Source organism: Myiozetetes cayanensis, unplaced genomic scaffold, assembly GCF_022539395.1.
Source record: "Myiozetetes cayanensis isolate MyiCay16 unplaced genomic scaffold, myiCay2020 scf3, whole genome shotgun sequence".
Taxonomy (NCBI): domain Eukaryota; kingdom Metazoa; phylum Chordata; class Aves; order Passeriformes; family Tyrannidae; genus Myiozetetes; species Myiozetetes cayanensis.
The window spans coordinates 15,049,616-15,069,085 of NW_026087521.1; the positions used below are offsets into that span (position 1 = coordinate 15,049,616).

Genomic DNA, 19,470 nt, shown 5'->3' on the forward strand with positions numbered 1-19,470 from the left:
AAGGAGAGAGGGTGGCACAAAAGGAAGAACAGCCAAGCAAGAAGAGATACGGTATATGCTGGGAGGAATGTGTTCATCCACCCTAGAGGGGGATGAAAGTGGAGGTTGAGGGGCCATTCCCATGGAACTGATTCCTGACCTAAACTCCCTGCAAACATACACAGCATTACATTTTATCTTTCTTCTCCATGTGATCCACCAGAAAGACCCCTCCGTTTGTTCTTTTATTTGTTATCAAAATACAGAAGTCCTGGTGAAGGTTCAAAGAAAAAGATCAAATTTATAAATGTATTTAGCATAAAAATGCAAATGACCACCTGCACAACTAGATCCACCTTTTCAGACTTGGTGTACAGCTGCTTTCTACCTTATATAAGCTGACAATAGAGAAACTGTTGCAAAAAATCTTTTCAGCTTTGAATTTCCTTGTATTGTTCCACTGTTGTAAATATCAAATGGTAGTTTTGAAAAAAAAAAAAATAGTCACTGCTGAGTTTTATTAACATTATGCATTCTAGTGAATATACCAAGTCCAAAAATCTTTAAGGTGCTTATGCCTGTTCTTTCAGCTTGTAAGATTGAGAGCATGCAGCTGAAGCTTTTTAAGAGGGCATTATTATTTCTTTAGTGTGTAGTTGCTGTTGATTTAGATCCTCTAGATAAGGTCCTTGGAGAATGCAGTATTGAAATGAAAAAAGACCCACCTCATGAAGTTGTATGTACCACAGTTTCAATTAAATTAGTGTATGGGAAATGGAAAAGAGACTTGGATTGTAATTACCTTCTTCAACTCTGCCTTGGAAGGACCAAAGGAATTGTCAATATCTGTACACTTGCAGAGTAATTTGAAAGATTAAATCTGATACTAAATTATCCTGCCTACTTTATGCTAGAGAAAATAACGTATTGAATGTATTTTGTCAATATATACCACTGTTTGCATTTTGACTGCAGACTACAGATCCATTTGGTCCAAGTACTACTGATGACTTATGCTAATGCATACACTTCTTTAACTTAAAAAAGACCTCCAAACCAATTTTTTACCTAAGAGCCAATAAAGCCAAGTTCAGGGAGGAGGATCTTACATTTGAAAGCAAACACACTAAGGGCTGAAGAACCTTTATCATCAGATCCATCACAGAAAAAAAACCTCCATAAATCTTTTAAAGTTCTTTACAAAAGAGACTACAAGCTGATTTTGACATGCTAATTTTTTTGCCAAGTAACTGCAGTCTATCAAGATGTTAGAACTACCTTTAAAGGCTTTTCTTCCTTGCTTATTCTCTGACAAATTGATGGGCAAGAAAATTCAAGAGCATCATATATTCTACTGTGAGTGACTTAAATAGTAAGGTAGAATCTTTGCAGGTGTTTAACATCTTTGACTCAGATTCAGTCACAAACAACTTTAACTGATCTTTGCTATAATTGTATGCTAAGATTTATAGAAGCCTTAATTGCTAGTAGGATTGACATTTGTTTTCCAGAAAGACTCTTTACTCACAACGAAGTCTTACTTATAAATCTAGGATTTGGAAGAGCAAGAGGAATGAGCCCAGCAATTGGTGCAGGTGATTTGGTTTTCAACATTAAAGGCTTCCTGCAAAGTTAGATGATCTGATAGTTTTTTAAAACAATGCCTAAGGCCCTCTAATCCTCAAGTGAAGAGATTCCATGTGTTAGAGCTTACATAGAGCCCCATCAGAGCAACTGCAATTTGGTTTAGGCAGTCAGAGGGTAAAAAAGCAGGCCTCCTTCCCAAGGCAACCAATTCTCATAGTCTGAATACCTTTATTCTAACCAGACAGAGAAGGAAATTTGTTGTGCTCAAACCTCACTAAGAAATCTCAAGGCAAACACAACCAACCTCTCAATACAACATCAAGCTATTTTAGTTAGCCCTGGCTTTACAGACCAAGACAATAGTCTATCAACTAAATTTACCTCCATAAGCATTTAACTTCAAGGACCTCTATAGAAAACAGCTAAAGCATAAACTACTCAGCCAAACGGAAACTTCACATGCCCTAACTCTGCTTGATTCTCCGTGTTTACTCCTACAGACTGTATTGTATATTTCTAGCCACTTCACTGACAAAGATGAAAATGGTTCTTATGCGAATGGTTATTATACTTATTTTGCACTGAGTTTTCCATTAGCTTGACTTTAGAAGTCAAAAAATTACAGCTTCACATACAAAGTAGCCAGGATGCTCTTCAATATAAGGGCATCCATACATACAGGATTGCCACAGAGCTTGTTTTGGCTAAACAGAGAAGGGTGCACAGGTCTAGGTAGATGATACTTCTTTCTAATAAAAACAAAGAGCTCAAAAGTGTTGTGCAGTCTTCAATTATAATGATCATACTTTTATATATGCTGAAAATAAAGCCAGAGGAAACCAATCTAGAGTGCCAAATCCTTGTAGCTCTATAGGTCAGAAGGTTAAGAGACTGTTGTGATCTGCACATAGCATCATAAATACTGTGTAAGTGCACACACAAAAAAGGAAAATGCGGAGAATTGTCTTTGCACAGATGTAGGAAAAAACTCGTAACTAGAAAGAAAAGTTTCCTACGAGTAGAAGTGATTAATCTCTGCAAAAGCTTGTCCAATGAAATGGCAAATTTATCACTACTTGATGGTTTTAAATAGAGTGTATTTTCAGAAGATATGGTCCCTTTCAGCTTTAAAATATTAAACTCTACAGGATTCACTTACTTAATGTGGAAACTAATCATCTCCTCAGTGGAAATTCTCAGATAAAACTTTGTGGTCTCCTGTCAGGCAAACAGCCAGATCAGGCCATTGTAAAGCTACTTCCTCCTCTACCCCTCCAAAATTTAAGCAGTGTGTATTTTATAACCAGTACAGAAAGGAGAAGGGAAATTACTATTATCTATCTTGAAGGCCAACTTAAAGTTTCTCTCAAACAACACATGTTTCCAAAATCCCAAATAGATTTTCTTCTTAATTTTTAAGAAAACTATCAAACTCCTAATTTCCTTTTGGTTTTGAGAAAATCTTTCTTTTTGCCTGTTTCAGAAAAGAAGACAGAAAATTCCATCCTAGTAATAATTAAGGGAACAAAACTCACTGTTACTGTAGCAAATGTGCCCCAATATATTCTATGCCCCAATAGTAAGGATACATACAACTTTTTACTACAGACAGCAAATAAACTCCTTTTTCTTTGACATGCTTCTGGTTATTTTCATAGGAGCTGGAGGACTTCTTGAGACCTTAAAGCAAGTTAACACATTGGATTGGGCTGAAACTTTCCAAATATAACTAGCAGAGTTGTTGCTAGGAAAATCAGCTCAAACACAGGTCGTTCTGGCCTGAATCTTGGATGAGAGGCTTCCCCAGCTCATGAGTACCGTGCCCGAACAGGCTGTGCTGTAGCAATTAGATCACACTGGAAGGTAATTTCAACAAGATGTCTGGTAGATGAATTCCCACTTTCACAGCTATCTCAATGGGTTACTAATGTAAAATAATTCTCTCAGTAATGAGAAGGACAGGAATGCACAAAGCAGCTAGTAAGGAATCCTACATGCAATGCAGAAAACACGAGGTACAAAACACCCTTTCTGCCCTTGCCCAGGACTATGGTTGTGCTGTGCTTACTTCCACCCACTAACACTCTGGTGGCATTTGATCAGCACTGACCCAGAGGGTGAAGCGCTATCACTGAAATCGGTGATGTTCCAATGGCATCTCCTTTGTTCTTCTGAATCTTGTCATTTAAATTTCAATTCAGCCAGGCAATGCTTTGTTTGAGATCTGATGGGAACACAGGAAAATGCAGCATGATATACGTGTATTAAATTTGAAGGTCTGAAGAAGTGCCATAAAATTAGACTCTTGCCAGCGATTATCACCATAACCATTCCTTTCTTATTGCATTTTCACAAGATTGTTTCTACGACAATACCTTAGGAGGGTTGATAAAAAAATGTGGAAATGTAATCTCATTACAGAAGATGTGAAGGTAGCTAAGGACACGAACTTTTGCAATTACATCTTTGAAAAGGCATACACTGCTATTATTAATAGCAGTTCAAACCAATTTGAATTAAATGCATGGGATATTCATTTACATCTACTTAAAACCAGGATATAAAGCCCATGGGAAACATTGCTTTAACAATGTATATTTTTCAAGATACATCTGTTGTTGCTTTATAAAACCACTGGACTATCTGGACAACTGACCATCTGAAAATAAAGCAGGCAATGCTTTGTTTGGGATTTGATAGGAATGCAGGAAAATGCATGATTTAGATTTATTGAACTTATAGGTCTGAAGTGGTTTCTGGAAGTGGTCTCTCTAAAAGGTTGTAGCCAGGTCAGAGTCAGACTCTTCTCCCAGGTAACAAGTGACAGGACCAGAGGAAATGGCCTGAAGTCACACCATGGGAGGTTTAGACTGGATATTAGGAAAAATTTCTTCACGGAAAGGGTGGCCAGGCATTGGAACAGGCTGCCCAGGGAAGTGGTGGAATCACCATCCCTCCAAGTGTTCAAAGAGTACACAAACGTGACAGTTGGGGATATGGTTTAGTGGTGAACAAGGTGGTACTGCATTGATAGTTGGACTCAGTTGTCCTAGGATTTTTTCCCAACCTTAACGATTCTGTGATTCCATGAAAATGAAAGCAACCTCTTCCCTATTTGTGACACACAGCTCTACTTCAAGTAAGCTCACATTTCCTGAGCACAGCAAGAACAGCTTTTATTTACAGATGCACAGTTTAGTGCTAAAACATCTTTCAACAAGCCAGTTAGCTTTCCAATTTCAGCAAGGTCCATCTCCCAGTGATTGGCTCCCAGCTTGAGCAACAAGCAGCTTCTCCTTCCAGATGGAGAAGAAAATCCCACTCATGTATGACAAGCAACTCTCCTCTATCACCAAATACTTTAGCAAGCCACAGTGGACTGCCAAATACAGCGGTGCCCCCTAACCCCCTGAAGTACTCACTCATTTCTGCTCCTGGTAGCCTTGCACACTCCTAGCTATGGCAGCACTGCAATGACAACGATCTGCACAAATCTTTTTCTTCTTGTTTCCTGTTCGTTGTATCCAACTATCCCTGAAGCTGAAAGCACAGTGTGAGGTCCTGAGCATATTCTGAGATTGAGCATAAAAACTGGCAAATTAAGGGCATTTTAGCTACACATGGCTATGTAGCCATTTCTGTGTCATGGAGAGATTTTTGTTTGCTAAATGATATTTGTTAGCAAAACCAATTATCTGCTCCATCTGAAGCATACTTTTAAGAAGGATGTTTTTCTATAAAAGATACCTTAGCTGACATACAGATGTCACTGGATTGAAAATAAAAAGCATGTCCTATATAAGAAGGGATTAGCAAGGAAAGCAAAGTTTTTTGGGAAAAAAAACTAGGATGGTGAATATGGACAAAGAGTTTGAGATAACTGGAAGCAGTAATTTTCATGGACTGGGCTTTACGATTTTTCATTACGCAAAAAGTAGATGACGCATTTAAAATGCAGTATGTTGACTACTACAGGGCCAACATATACTTGAGCATTTCATTTATGCATCATCCAAATAAGAAGAGTGAATATTTCAGAAAATCACCGTATGTCAGTCTCAAAAGCATAATTACTTTGCTTTTCTCAATTTGTCCTCCTTTTTTTTTTCTTTTGAGACAGCAATAAATAGAATGAATACGTGAAGAAAGTAAGAATGCTGTGAAATTTAATAATAAAACAGGAAAAGGAAATCTGCTAACTTTCTAAGGAACGACACTGTTTAAAACAATGACATCTTTTCAACAGTAAGCCTTCAAGTTTCATTTTGCTCTCTCAGTCTAGACATAAAAGTTTCACAAACAGAAAAAAAATGTCAAAATAAGACAATTTAGGATGAGCAAAACTTGTTCTTCTACTAAAACTTAACATACGATATATATTTTTAAAAAATCAAGGATATTATAGCTAAACCAGCTACTAAAACAAGCAACCAGTCATGAGAGAACTTGAAGTTTTCTAATTCTCAGAAAGAGTGTTGCTGGAAACCCTTAAGTTAAGATTTCAAGTAGCATTGCACTGAGGAGCTGGTCACCTCAACAAGACAGCACAGGACTGCCACCTTGTGAGAAACAAGAATCATCAGTGCTCTATTAACAGGACAAAAAATCAACTGTTCCCAGAGACTATTAAATACTCTTCCCCTACTTTTTAACAGAAGTAATCCATCTATCAACTTTCTAGAAAATTAACAGAATAAAAAATCGTTCAGCATTGCTTATGGTATAAAATTCCTGTTAATTTTGAACATGAACATGTGCTGCCAAAGAACTTAAAAGGAATGAAATAAGAATGCTCACCAATAGCAGAAAATACAGTTCATGGCATAAACTATTATCAAACTTCCTATCTTCCAGAATAAAAACGTATTTTTAACTAAGAGAAAAACAAATCCTGTCCAACTATTTGTCTTTTTCTCCCCCTACCTTAAAACAATTCAACCATGCTGTAACTGTTAGCCTATTTTTATTATTCCCACAGTTATTGAAAAATAATCTTCTTTCTCTCTGAGAAAAACCAAACCTGAGCCTTTATTTTTAAGCAGCCATTATGGAAATGTTAGCTATGCTATTTGTTTTTACCTTGGATATTTCAACAAATTAGTGTGATTTTATTCCGAATGGATAACTGACTCATGAAATTTACAAGAAATGATCATTTAATGCTGTTGTAACACATTCCATTGCCAAATGACACCAGCTGAGGAATTAACCTAAAGTAATCAATTATGGTTCTATTGAATCTAGAAAACCTTGGCAACTTAAACCAGGATGAACAGAGTCCTTTCTGTCTGTCTTTCAGGAAAACAGCTAATAATTTTACAAATAACTACAATGGAAATATTTCTGGAGCAAAATACTAAAATCCATTTGTCAATGGATTTAACAGTGCTACTTCTATTTGTCAAAGTCCTAGGAGATACTGATGGAATTTGGACACCTTTCTTTATAAGTAATCATGATATAACCACCTTGATTTCTGGACTGAATTGGCTAACACGGAATATGACCTGCAAACGCTGTGAGGCTCATCAGCAAAAGTGAGAACATAGCTTTACTCTACATTCTCCTTTCATACTTTAGTAATTCATGGACTTTCCCCTTTAATTAAACTTATATCAATTCAGCCTGCTTTTAAATTAGCAAAATACATTAAGAATAATTGTACTTCTAAATTAAGTACAGTAATAAATCCCATGATAAAATATTATCCCATCTTCTAATATTGGTTAAAAAGCCCCAACAGGTCCCAGACATCTCTCTACATGTAATTTTTCTAGTGTCTTGTGATGTGGAGCTCATTAGAAAGGTATTGTGCTCTAAATTTTGGGGGACTTTTTGCATTCACTTTTCTCTATGAAAGAAATGCTTTAAAATTGTACATATTTAAACCCAGCTCTTTTCACCTGAAACACAGCTGCTATCTCTGTTAAAAGTAGGAAGCCTGAACAATCTCTTAGCAGTGTTGATGAGCAAAGGCATTCAGAAAACATTCAGAAAACAACAGACATGCTGGACAAAATACCTGAGGACTATATGCACAGGAATTTTTGAAAGGAAATCTTTTTGTCAAGGGAACGAACACCTGCTCCTTTATATAAAGCCAGAAAAAAACCCTGGATCTAGAATACAATTCAGAAAATCAGAATGCTAGCCAGACTCCCACAACTTCCCACATTACCATTCCAACTCAGTAGCAGTATTTCAGGGCACAAGTGAAGTTGTATTTATGCAGGCAAATGCTCTTTACCTTATTTAGGATTTTTTTTTTGTATGGCATACAAAAACAAATTTGGAAGCAGAAGGCACACAAGACTTCCCCTCCCAAATCCACCATACTAAGTCACAAGAAAACATCCTGGATACTGCATGAACCACACTGGATTCTTGAAAACCAACCCATTTCAGGTTTCTCTTGTCCCTTCAACTTCATTAAGTGAATAGGGAATGACTGAAAATGGCTTTCCCTATGGTACACACATTGGCAACAAATTACCAGGCTGGCAAGAAGCAAACAGTAAAGCTGGCAAACATCCTAAATTCAATACAAACACACCTACTCATTGAAGAGTGGCTTTAGAGTTTCCTTAAGAGAAATAGGGTTGTGAAGACATTGGACAGGATAATCTGAGTTCACCACATTCATCATCGTGTTAGTACAGGGAAGGAATTGAGCCAGGACATTGATCTGTATATTGCAAAAGAAAAGAATAACAGTACCAGCCCAAGTCTGTAACTCCCCAGTACTGACCTCCTGAGAAACAATCCCATTTCAGAGTGACTTGAGTGGCAATAACATGTTAGGTTTGCACAGATTTGGCTGCAGTATTTTCATTACAGAACAACAATGAATTTAAAGAGGCTACACAGTACCTGAAGTTTTGCACACCATCCTCCCCTGCCACATATTTTAGCAATAAAATACTTTTGAGTCTTAATAAAGTCATTTACTGACATGGACCATTACAGCCTTCATTTATTCTGATGATAATGCACACTAGATGGTTTTTAAATATATATACATACACACACATTGTATTTTACCTTTGTAAAACAAAATATATACACGCAAGTCCCATTAGGTATGTATAAATATGAAAAACATTTAAAAGAACAATTCAGTAATGCCATTAGTATTTCTTGAAGATTACACATCAAAGATCTTTGAAACACTCAGCCCAACCTGGGAGTGCACTCAGAGCCAATTTCAGTACAAACCTGTGAGCAGAGAACCACGGGACATAGGAGCCTGATTACTTAAGAGGGTATTCACTGGACTGTAATCCACTGTGGAACCATTCGTCTAACATACGTAAATGTCTCTGCTTCTAACAGGTCACATTACCAACTGCAATTTACCTTTTGTTGTACAGTAATACTTACTCCCCAAAGAAGGTACATGCACACAGCCTCCACTGTGTTTTATAAATATCAGTTTGAAATAAAATGTTCAAAGTGCTCTAATGATTTAAGAGCCTATATTCTGTTTGCAAAACTAATGTAAGCATTTACTGACAAAAAAGTAATGAAAATTCACAGGGATGTAGGAGGTTTTGAAAGCACTGTACTTTAGTAGTGGTTTGTACCTTGACCATTAGGAAACTGAGAAGGAAGTGGCCTGATCCAAAGAATAAATACGCACAAAGATAAATAAACATAATGGTTGAAATCCTTTTTTCAAAGGGAACCCTCTGAAACATACTTATAAACTGTCATACCTTCAAAGGCATGTTATATAATATTTTATTATAATGAAAAATGACTGTAAACATCTCCCTCATTTTACATCAATTACAGAAAGGTGTTCTCATACTTTTCGTATTGAATTTGTTAATTCTCATAAATTCAATGTATGGAATATCTTCACATTATAACATACCAGATCTCGCATTCAGATGCAAGAATATAAGCAGAGAGGTTACTTCCCCAATTCCAACTGGGGAAATTAGCCCTTACATGATGCAAAACATATTGTTTCATTCCAGAGTTCAGTCCTGAAACAGAACTAGGTTTTCCTACCCATAAAAGTATTCAAAAAAGTTACCACATAAACCTCTGTATTTCATCACTATTTTCCCACCGGAATGTTCTGTTTAGAAAAAGATAAAAACTTACAGCATTTACTACAATATAAAAAGCCAGCTCCAGAAGTTGTCTATACATAGATGGGAATGGAATATTGAGTCTATATATTAAGAATGGCAAAATAAAGTAACGAAATTCTAGCAATTTTTGAGGAACTGTGACTGCTAATAAACACACAAAATACATTAAGATCCAGAATATCGATTTTGATTTTAGTGTATCAGTAAAAGTCCAGCCAGCAAATATATAGAATGGAACTAATACATATTTTACAAGTTCGTGCCTTTGGAACACTTTTCTCCACACATAAAATGTGTAATGTCTGTTATCTGCTAGTAAATACTTATGAACATAGGTAAATTTCCAGACCAGGAATAAAGAGATGATGGTGATTAAGCTGTACTGCACAGGGTGCTTTCGCAAGGACAGAAGGAACTTCCTAATTTTAGTAGGGGTCAATAAATGAGGGAATGAAAAAAAAACAGTAAAGGACAGAAAATAGAACAGCTGAGGAAAGTGCAAACAGGCTTCATGGCTACTTCTGTCACCAACAACTATCCCACCATTGATGAAGACAAAACCAAAGAAGACAGTTACTAATGTGATGTATGGCCAAGTTAAAGCAGTAAGTGTAACTAAGTTTTTTGGTGATATGAGATATTTAATAAGAAACTGCAATATCCTGGTCAAATCTGAAAATGATCCTTTCTTGGAGGAAATCTTTTCATCTTTCTTCTTCTGTAATTCAGTCTTCCAGGCTTCATTTAGCTTTTCTGCCACAACATTTCCAGCACAAAAAACTGTCCACACAATATTCGTCTGACGAAACATGAAGCCACAAAATCCCAGGAGAGCTGATGTTTTATGGTTACCATAAAGGCACATCAAATAGGCAAAGAGAGTAAAAAATACTGAACCTGGATCCGTATAATAAAGGAATGTAAAAAAGTAAAGGGTGGGAAACATTGCAAGAATTAATGTAGACAAGATTCTCTGGAAGCCAGACACAGCCTAGAGAAGAAGCAGAAAAATGTGGTTAGCCAATGTCCAACAAAACAAAATAACAAATTAAAATGTGTATCATTCTTGAGAATTCCATTAACACAATACAATATCTCCTATGCTCTTTGGTTCCATTACTGCACAAATACTCTATTTGTGTTAATCTCCTGCAACATTAATATAGTACTGGACTACACAATGTTAAAATCCAAGTTAAAGTACAGAACATTACTGCAGGTCAGTTAAAAACATGGCAACAGAAATACACCAACTTCTTTCGTGTGTCAAGGGTGCAATATTTGTGGTATTAAAATCATGGTGGGGGCATGACTGGTCCCATACCGAGGATAAAAAAGCTACACTAATGGGCAAAAGAAATAAAATCAATGTTTTATGCCCCTGCAATCTCTTAATTGGATTCTGCTTATCTGTGAGACAGCACCATTCTATGCCTCTACTATCACCTCTTTTGAACCCAGTCCGTGAGTGGCCAGCTCCAAGTTTCTAATCTTCAGTGAAGCTTTTATTGTTTATTCTCATTATAATTCATGAGTTAGAAAAGAAACTTTAAAAAAGGTAGGAGACCATGCAGTTAAAACCTACTCCTAATTATCCCTCTCACTACATGATGCAACATACATCACAACATTAAAAAACGTTGCATGATGTTTCTGAATGATCTAGCGTGGGGTGAAACAGCCACTTAACACCTTAGAGAAAAGAGGAATAGACAAAATGTTGAGCTCAAAGAAGTGCCAAAAATACCACTACATTTCCCAGTGCTTAGCCTACTGTAATAAAATCTTTTTTCACATTTATATTTCCACTTCCAAGTATAAAATTAAGTGTTCTGAAGATTGAAACAATTTATTGGATCTGATCCAGTTCTGTACAGTCTTATCATGTGCTTAAACATGAAGAGGCTCCTGTAAGAAAATACATCAAAAGAAATTTTCTTTTTAGAAAAAAATGTTTTTAAGGTTAAAAGTCAAACACTAAATAACTTTGCTAACGTTAAAGATTTTTGAATAGACCGTTAACCACTAAAACAATTTACCTACTGCAGTGGTGCATTCTCCAGAACTTTAAATATACAGCATTTCTGTATCCAAGTTGAACTGTTATGGTGTGGATGTGCGGATGGTTAGACAGGTACAAACTGTCCCACTGCGCCTAAACGACAGTAACAATCGGACTATCACAGGATCTATACTGGGACCTGTCCTGTTTAATGTCTGTGACTAGAAGGCAGCAAGTGTACACTGTCATCAAGTCTGTAAGTTGACACTATTGGGTCCAACTTGGGTGGGACCAAGTAATTTGCTAAAGAGCAGAGGTGCCATGAAGATTGACCCAGACAGGCTGGAGGAATGGGGCAACAAAAATATTACGAAATTCAGCAAGGACAAATCCAAGAGCCTGCAGCTGAAAAGGAAGAAATCCCCATAATGAGGAGCTGCTGCTCTGTGGAAAGGGACCTGAGGGTCTTCACAGATAGTGAGGTGAACATGAGCTGGCAGCATGTCCTCGCACTAAGGAAGAGCAACAGTCTCCTGGACTTCATTAACAAGAGTAGATCAAGAGAAGTTATCCCTCTTTACTCCACTTTTTAGGCTGTACCAAGAATACCACGTCCAATTTTGTGCCCTGATAAAAAAAGCCCTAGTAAACTGTAATGGCAAAGAGCCATCAAGACAGCCTGGGGCTGAAGAACCTGCCCTGAAAGGAGAGGCTGAGGGAGCTGGCCTTGTTCAGTCTGGAAAACAGATGGTCTGGGGGACCAAACGGCAGCCTACCAATATCCCTAGGATGTCAGCAGGTAAAGAGAGCCAGGCTCTCAAAGCGGTACACGGTGAGAGGACAAGAGGCAACAGGAATACACTGAAATGAGAGGTTCAGCCTAGATTTAAGGACAATCTTTTTCACCGTGAAGCCAGTCAGTCATGAAGCAGATTGCCCAGAGATGTTGTGTAGTCATCCACGGAGAGTTTTCCAGGCCCCAGTCCTGCCCCATCCCTGCACTGGGATAGAGGGTGGTCTTCCTAAGGTCCCACCCTCAATCACTCTCCAATTTTTTGCAACTTGAATTATTCTCCATTTCTAAATATTGACATCAAGCCTGGTATCGTTTTACAGAACTGATCTTACTTTAAACACAGCCCACAGGGCTGCAGGATTTGGCAGTTGAAGGTTTATGAAGAGTCTTAAGAAATTCCAACTAGATGAGCATTCAGACCTTTGGACAGTATGTCTGTATGCATACTAACTAACTTTTCTTTCAATAGGACTCTTCATAGTTATGTGCAAGAGTAAATTTTTAGAGGATTGCACCTTGAGCGAGAAAAATAGAAATTAAAAAAAAAAATGTAGAGAAAAGGAATGTGCCTCCTTGGCCAAACTGGTGGTAGTACTTACAGTCATATAAAACTGAGGACAGCTCACGTATGTAGTATGTAGTGAAGGGGACATGTACAAAGCCATTTAAGTTGCTTGTATGACTGCATAAAACTATTTTACTTGGACCATACCTTATTCTTCTGATGGATCTTGAACAGAAGCAAATACAGTAAGTAGAAGTTCCCAGCGCTGAAGAGCAGGTTGATAAACCTGAGCATTCCCACAGAGCACACCACGCTCCCGGTCCATCCGAGGAGCCACGCCGCGGGCTTCACTACCCCCACCGAGACCAGGTACAGGCCGGGCAGCGTGGTGATCATGGGGTCCCACTGCACGGCCGAGAGAGAGTGAGAGAGAGAGACAGACAGGGACAGAGAGGGTTATGGAGCAGCTCCCACAAGAGGGCCAGAGACGCGCGATGGTTGGGGCACACCACCCCCGCTGTCATTATTACACCGAAGGTTTTGAACGCTGTGTGCCCTGGCGCTGCTGCCCCACCAAGGGACAAAAGCAGCGTTCGGGCAGCAAGGACGGCAGGTGAGTGAGTCCCTGCGTTCGGACACCCCGGACGCCGAGCGGCAGCTACGCTGCTGCTGCAGGGATGCTGTAAGGATGCTGACCTGCAGGAAGCGGCCGTGGCAATAGGCCTGCGCCTGCGGGACGTGGAACACCTCGTCCATGTAGGGCCCGCGCTGGCGGCGGCTGATGGCCGCGAAGAGCAGGCAGGACAGCAGGAAGGCGCCGCTCATGGCCCCGGAGAAGCCGTAGGCCTCGGAGCGCTCCATGCCGCCGCCGCGCCGGCCGGGAAGAGGCCGCCCTTCCGGGGAGGGACGGCGGGAGGAGCCGGCGCGTCCCGGCCGCGGCCGCTGCCGGGCGGGAAGGGGGAGGTGCGAGACTGCGGGAAGAGCTGAAACGCCGGTCGGAATGGCTGGGTGTCGGTAGAGTCGTGTGCTCGGCGGGACACGCGGGCGCCTCTCCGTGTCCCCAGGATGGAGCGGACGCACCGGCTGGAGCTGTTCCCTAACTACAGCGTCTCGCTGCTTCTCTTCCGACACGTGAAAAATGCCGCTGCTCTACGGAAAAAAGCCATGGAAGGATCCATTGAAGGGGCACTGATAAACCCTGCCATGGTGAGTGAGCCTCTGTGCCGCCCTGTTTGCATGGAAATCCTCGTGGGAGCTCAGGGAAAAATGACCGGTGCTTGTAGCCGCTGTCTCACGACTTTATTGGCGTTACATTTCCTCCGCACTCTGCCCAAATGCCCCTTCTTTGATTTCATTATTGTATCCTTTACAATTACAGCGTAATTGTTCGTCTGTGTAAAACAAAGAGCCATGGTAGGATTGGCCAGAACAATTAATTTCACATCCTACTAAATCAATGGCCTTGATTAATTTCACATCCTACTTGGTGGAGCTATTTATATCTTCCTCGTGTGTAAAATGTAATGCTACTTGCTTCATGCTGTCAAATGTGTACTATTTGGAGCCTTTTTTCTCATTTAAACCCATAACTAGTTTCAGAATCTAGTCTTTTTTTTTTTTTTTTTTTGTTAGAATTAGGAAAGCAGTAGTTAGGGAAGGGGGAAAAGTAATTGGCAATTTATTGACAGAAGATTCATTAATGTGATACTCTTTTCAGAAGATTTCAGTAACTCTCTCAGATTGAGAGAGTGTAATCTTTATTTTTATGACAAATATTACCTCATGCAGGAAGTAAACACAATGACTTCAGAAGAGCAAGAATTACTAAAATAACGAGGAGGGTACTGTTTTGTTCACTTCTATGACTGCAGACTTAGGCGATCAAAATTAAGTGCTGAAGATTTTTTTCAGATTTCAAAACAGTATGTTAAACTTCTGTGTAACTGTTTCTATTGTATTTTACAGATTGTAGATCCTTTTCAAATTCTTGTGGCAGCCAACAAAGCTGTACATCTACAAGCGACAGATAAAATGAAGACCAGAACTCTCTATGCAGAAATTATTTTCAACCTTTCACCAAACAACAACGTAAGATTTACTGAATAAATTTCTTTTTTTGCCAGGGCTTACTAAGATCCACACAGCTAAACTAAATATATGTATTCATTTAACAGTTTACCTGCCTAGTAGTAGAAGTTACTGTTCTTTTTAATAAAACTAATATGATGTTATTGTTTGTACCTTGTCAGAATTGCATTAATGTAAAACGTTTGTCAATTTATACTCTTGGTGTGTTTGACCCAGTAACTAAAAAAATTGGTTATATGTAGTGAGAAAGCAACTCATAATATTTTGATATTTTTTATCTTTTCTCAGATTTCAGATGCATTTAAAAAGTTTGGCATTTCAGACAGTGACACAGCAGTACTCATTGTTCTGCTGGACAGCTACAAAACTGTAAATCTGGAAGATATAGCATCTCAGGTGGAAGGCCAACAGGTTCCTCTAGATGAACTCCCCCAGCTAACAGACACTGCCAGAGTTAAAAAGGTGTGTAGCCAAAAGAGAAGACTGGTGTAGAGAAAGGGGATAGTTTATTTAATTGTCTGATTCAGTATCAATCGACATAATTAACTTAGGATCTGTATTTCTTTAGCACAACTGGAAACTTGTTTTAAGTGAACCTTGATTAGTTATTTCTTAAAATTTTTTATTTGAAACAAGTTCTAGTTGTCACACCCCAACATCACAAAGTTTAAGTCTTCAAATTATTAAAATTGTCATAAAAATAAATTCCAGATGGCTGCCTACCATTCAGGCACTTTTGCTTCCTGTTTTCTCAGCCAAATATCCATTTATTCAAAAATGTCAGTACTGAACAGTTTCATAATCTTAGGCACATAAATAGCCCCAGTATGGGTGGCTAAAATAAAAACATGCTGATTAGCTGTTAGGAGCTGTCTTAGGGCATGTGTGCTCTTAACAGATTACCATATGCTAGATAGGTATCTTGGAGCATGATAAAATGCAAGTAACTTAAATCATCTTGGTCATGTACATCAAAGTAATGATAGGAGACATATGAATAAAATTGGACAAATCGTAGCATTTAACATGTGGAGCCAAAAGTGCTGCTCTCATTCAGTTTTTTTATTTCCTTAGTCTCACAGTCACAACAAGATAGGAATTTCCAATGTAAGAATGGGCGAGAGGGGAAAATTTTTTCATATGTATGTATTTTTAGAAGGTATGTGATAATTTTTTTTCTTCTTTATACAGCTTTTCTGGTTTTCTTGTCCTTTTTTTTCCTGCAGATATACAAAGTTACTCCGCAAGAAGAAAAAATCAGCACCTTATTGGATAGTGTTGTTTGCAGAATGGCAACAAAAGATGTCTTATGAAAATGTGGAAAGAAATTTTTTTAAAGGAAAAAGAACTTTTTAAGGTGTAAAATCACTTCATTGCAGTTCATCTTGCATTTCAGAGAAAGTGGAGTAGTAGTGACTAGTTTGATAACATTTGAGCTTTAACCAAGGTTGGTTACCAAGCTTGGTAATCTTAACTGTTTTCTAAGCACAGAGAGCAATTCTGCCATGCAAAGCAGAATTTGCTGTTGGCATTTCTGTCCTTTTTCTTGACAAGAGAAAATTGCCAGTACTCTAAGCTGAACATAAACCCTCCCTGATTTGTTTTTTTGGTACACCCGATGGATGATACCCTTTTAAGGATACTACTGCCAGAAAAGGTGTCATTATGGCCCAACTATTGCTGATGGACTAGAAAAAGGAAAGTTTCCATAAAATATCAGCAGCATCTCCCTCCTTGTGCTAACAGTATAGAGCATTTCAGTGTTGGCATTAAAGGATACTGAGTGGTGCTTTTACTTTACAGCACTGGATTATGCACGGTGATGCTGACTTCCTAGGGCCTAGTTCCAGGTGCAGAATTCACAGACAAATTTGTGCCATATTCACTTAAAATTGTCAATACAACTTACTTAGCATTCCGAAAAGATCACGGAACGTGTTTTGGTTTTTTTTTTGGAACCGATGTTAGGAAAGACCATTAAAGGGAAGTAGGGAGACTTGATTTCCAGTAGTCACCAGGTCCAAGAGCCCTGCGTGAGTATTATTTAATCACACACAGGCATCCTGTTTAAGTAAAACTGCTGTCCTACTTAGGTAGAAATCCATACTGTTTGTTATTGTTATACTGTATTGTTTTTGTGGGACATGCTAAAACTGTATAGTTGTCTGCATTTTTTTTCCTAATGTTCTTTGAGGTATTATGATTTGTGTACTTACAAGATATTTGGAAGAGTATGCCCCACATTCTTACACATAGCGTTTGGGATAACAAAATACATTTTGACAGAGATATAAGTGTGAGTTAGAACTGAAATGTTTTCCAGTACAGTAAATAGGCCAGTGAACTGACGTATAGACCTACTTTTGTCATGTTTCCGTATTTAATATGGAAATCCCTAGCTTCTGTTTTGCATTTTGATTTTATTAAGTCTTCCCTCAGTTTAAACCCAGGAGTACAAATACCGTATTTTTCTTACCAACCAGACCAATGGCAAATTTAGTTACCAAGTACCAAGGGAATTCCAGGATTTATCAAAAGAAAGGGTTCTGGAGAAATGGCTGTGCTGACTTCCTGCTTTAAAGATGGTTTTGCAGAATGCATCATCATCTCTAAAGGGATATGTGAGGCAGTAGTAAAAAATGGAGCTTGGAAGGGCTTGCGTCTTTTAAAAAAAATGTGTGTAACATCAGCATGTGAGAATGACCATGGAAAATAAAAGACTTGTTTTCATTTTCTGACAGTCCAGTTGGTACATGGAATATATCATAACATTTACTGGCTGAACTACAATGTTTTTGGTAGCCTAAAATAACAGCTGACAGGTTTGCTTAAACCACGGCCTTTTTTGAACATGTGTAAAACATCCATCCAGTCTCTTTAATAGAGGAGAAATAGTAATAAAATGATGACTGTGTAAAAGTTTTGACACAAAATTTGTAAAGTTGGGGTTACAGGTTCTACTTCTTGTTAGTCTATTTCATTGGTGTAGAAACATTAAATAGTTTGTTACTGTTGACATAATTTGGGAAATTGTGATTTCCTGTGAGACCCAAATGAGGTATTTTCATGGGTGGATTTGCAGGAAATTATTTTGGGAGCTGAAGCCTCCAAAGTAGCACTCAGGCAGATGATTTGGGTCTGTTAGCAATGAAGACTGTGCCCTGCAGGACCACAGGTTTCCCTTAGTCCTAGTTGCATTATCCAAGTTAAAGAGTTATTTACAAGAACTGGTAATAAACGTAGATTTTGTTCACCCTGCAAAGTTACTCTTGTCCTTCTGAACACATTAAAAATTAGTAAATTTGGATCTCTAATGTTACTGTTAAATCAACCAAGGCTGTTTTACAGCAAAGCAGAAGTTTAAGAAAAAAAGATAGGTTTTTCAAAACATTTAATGTTCTGCTGCTGCCGCCTCTGAACTTTCATACCTGATCTCCACTATCACAAGGTGAAAGAGGAAGCTGAAGGTATTTTCAATACCTTATCTGGATCTTCAGGGCTTCAAAGGTAGGATTATACCTGCAGGATTTATAAATATAACAAATCCAAAATTATAATGTGTGGTCAGTTGTTCTAGCTTTTCTTTTTTTTCTGCATGGGGTGGTTTTTGGAATTTGGGGGTTTTTGCCTGTGCTGCCTTTTCAATATTGCATATATGACAAAAGCTGAGAAAAACAGTAGTCTGTACTTCTAAATTCAATACCTTAAACCTTGTCCACCACAAAATTCACTTTCCTGCTTGAATGCTTTGCACTACATGAGTTTCTTGTGGGAGGGAGGGTGAAGGGGAAGAGGAGACAAGGCAAACAAGAAACAGATTGTACAACACCATCCTTTACAAGGACTTTGGAATATGCGGTAAAGCCAGCAGACTGTTGCTGTTTGAGTTAAAAGCTTTCAGCCCAAGTATATCTGACAGATGTCCAACTGCTGGCCTGTCCATCACAGAGCAGGTATACCCCTGGGCATAAGGCAGGAATGCAGACATACACTCAAGGAAAACCTTCCTGCCTGTCATGGTGGAGATGGATATCCACCCTTGGAGCAGGGTGTCCAGTAGCACACCAGGATTTTCAAGCAGACTTCACTTGCAGGCCAGAGCACGTGTATGGGATCACGTGTGTGTGGGATCACGTGTGTGCCTGTCTCATGGTTGGGTGAGTGTATGTTTTGGCACATGGCAAATCTCACAGTGATGTGAAAGAAGTGGTCAGAGGTTCTGCAGGGAGAGAGACAAGCAGAGGGGTGGCTGACTCACGTCAGGATGACTCCTGAGTGCTCTGTAGCCACATCTGCATGGCAGCACAAGCAGTGCCGATTCACCAGTGTGGAAGCTCAATTTGTGAGCTGCAGCCTGTACATCTCAGACTCTGCATAATGCTAGTAAAACCTGTATTTCTAAAAGCAATGT

General features: G+C 38.7%; 2 protein-coding genes across 2 annotated transcripts; one reads left to right on the forward strand and one right to left on the reverse strand.

The window, feature by feature from the left end:
• Window positions 1-8,195: 8,195 nt before the first annotated feature.
• Window positions 8,196-13,839, reverse strand: ALG10 (ALG10 alpha-1,2-glucosyltransferase). The gene is made up of 3 exons (XM_050324898.1): window positions 13,668-13,839; window positions 13,179-13,376; window positions 8,196-10,659 (listed from the first exon to the last, which is right to left on the reverse strand). Exons 1-3 carry the CDS (start codon window positions 13,830-13,832, stop codon window positions 9,604-9,606), a joined length of 1,419 nt encoding a protein of 472 aa, XP_050180855.1. The 5' UTR covers window positions 13,833-13,839; the 3' UTR covers window positions 8,196-9,603.
• Window positions 13,840-13,933: 94 nt separating this feature from the next.
• TPRKB (TP53RK binding protein) lies at window positions 13,934-18,321 on the forward strand. The gene is made up of 4 exons (XM_050324802.1): window positions 13,934-14,177; window positions 14,937-15,059; window positions 15,348-15,521; window positions 16,286-18,321. The coding sequence occupies exons 1-4, from the start codon at window positions 14,037-14,039 to the stop codon at window positions 16,370-16,372; spliced, it is 525 nt and encodes a 174-aa protein (XP_050180759.1). The 5' UTR covers window positions 13,934-14,036; the 3' UTR covers window positions 16,373-18,321.
• The last annotated feature ends 1,149 nt before the right edge of the window (window positions 18,322-19,470 follow it).

Coding starts and splice junctions, on each gene's coding strand:
- ALG10 (XM_050324898.1), bottom strand. CDS start 13,832: ATGGAGCGCTCCGAGGCCTACGGCTTCTCCGGGGCCATGAGCGGCGCC. Junction 13,377..13,667: donor GCCACGGCCGCTTCCTGCAG/GTCAGCATCCTT, acceptor TCGGCCGTGCAG/TGGGACCCCATGATCACCAC. Junction 10,660..13,178: donor AGATCCATCAGAAGAATAAG/GTATGGTCCAAG, acceptor CTTCTTCTCTAG/GCTGTGTCTGGCTTCCAGAG.
- TPRKB (XM_050324802.1), top strand. CDS start 14,037: ATGGAGCGGACGCACCGGCTGGAGCTGTTCCCTAACTACAGCGTCTCG. Junction 15,060..15,347: donor ACCTTTCACCAAACAACAAC/GTAAGATTTACT, acceptor ATCTTTTCTCAG/ATTTCAGATGCATTTAAAAA. Junction 15,522..16,285: donor ACACTGCCAGAGTTAAAAAG/GTGTGTAGCCAA, acceptor TTTTTCCTGCAG/ATATACAAAGTTACTCCGCA.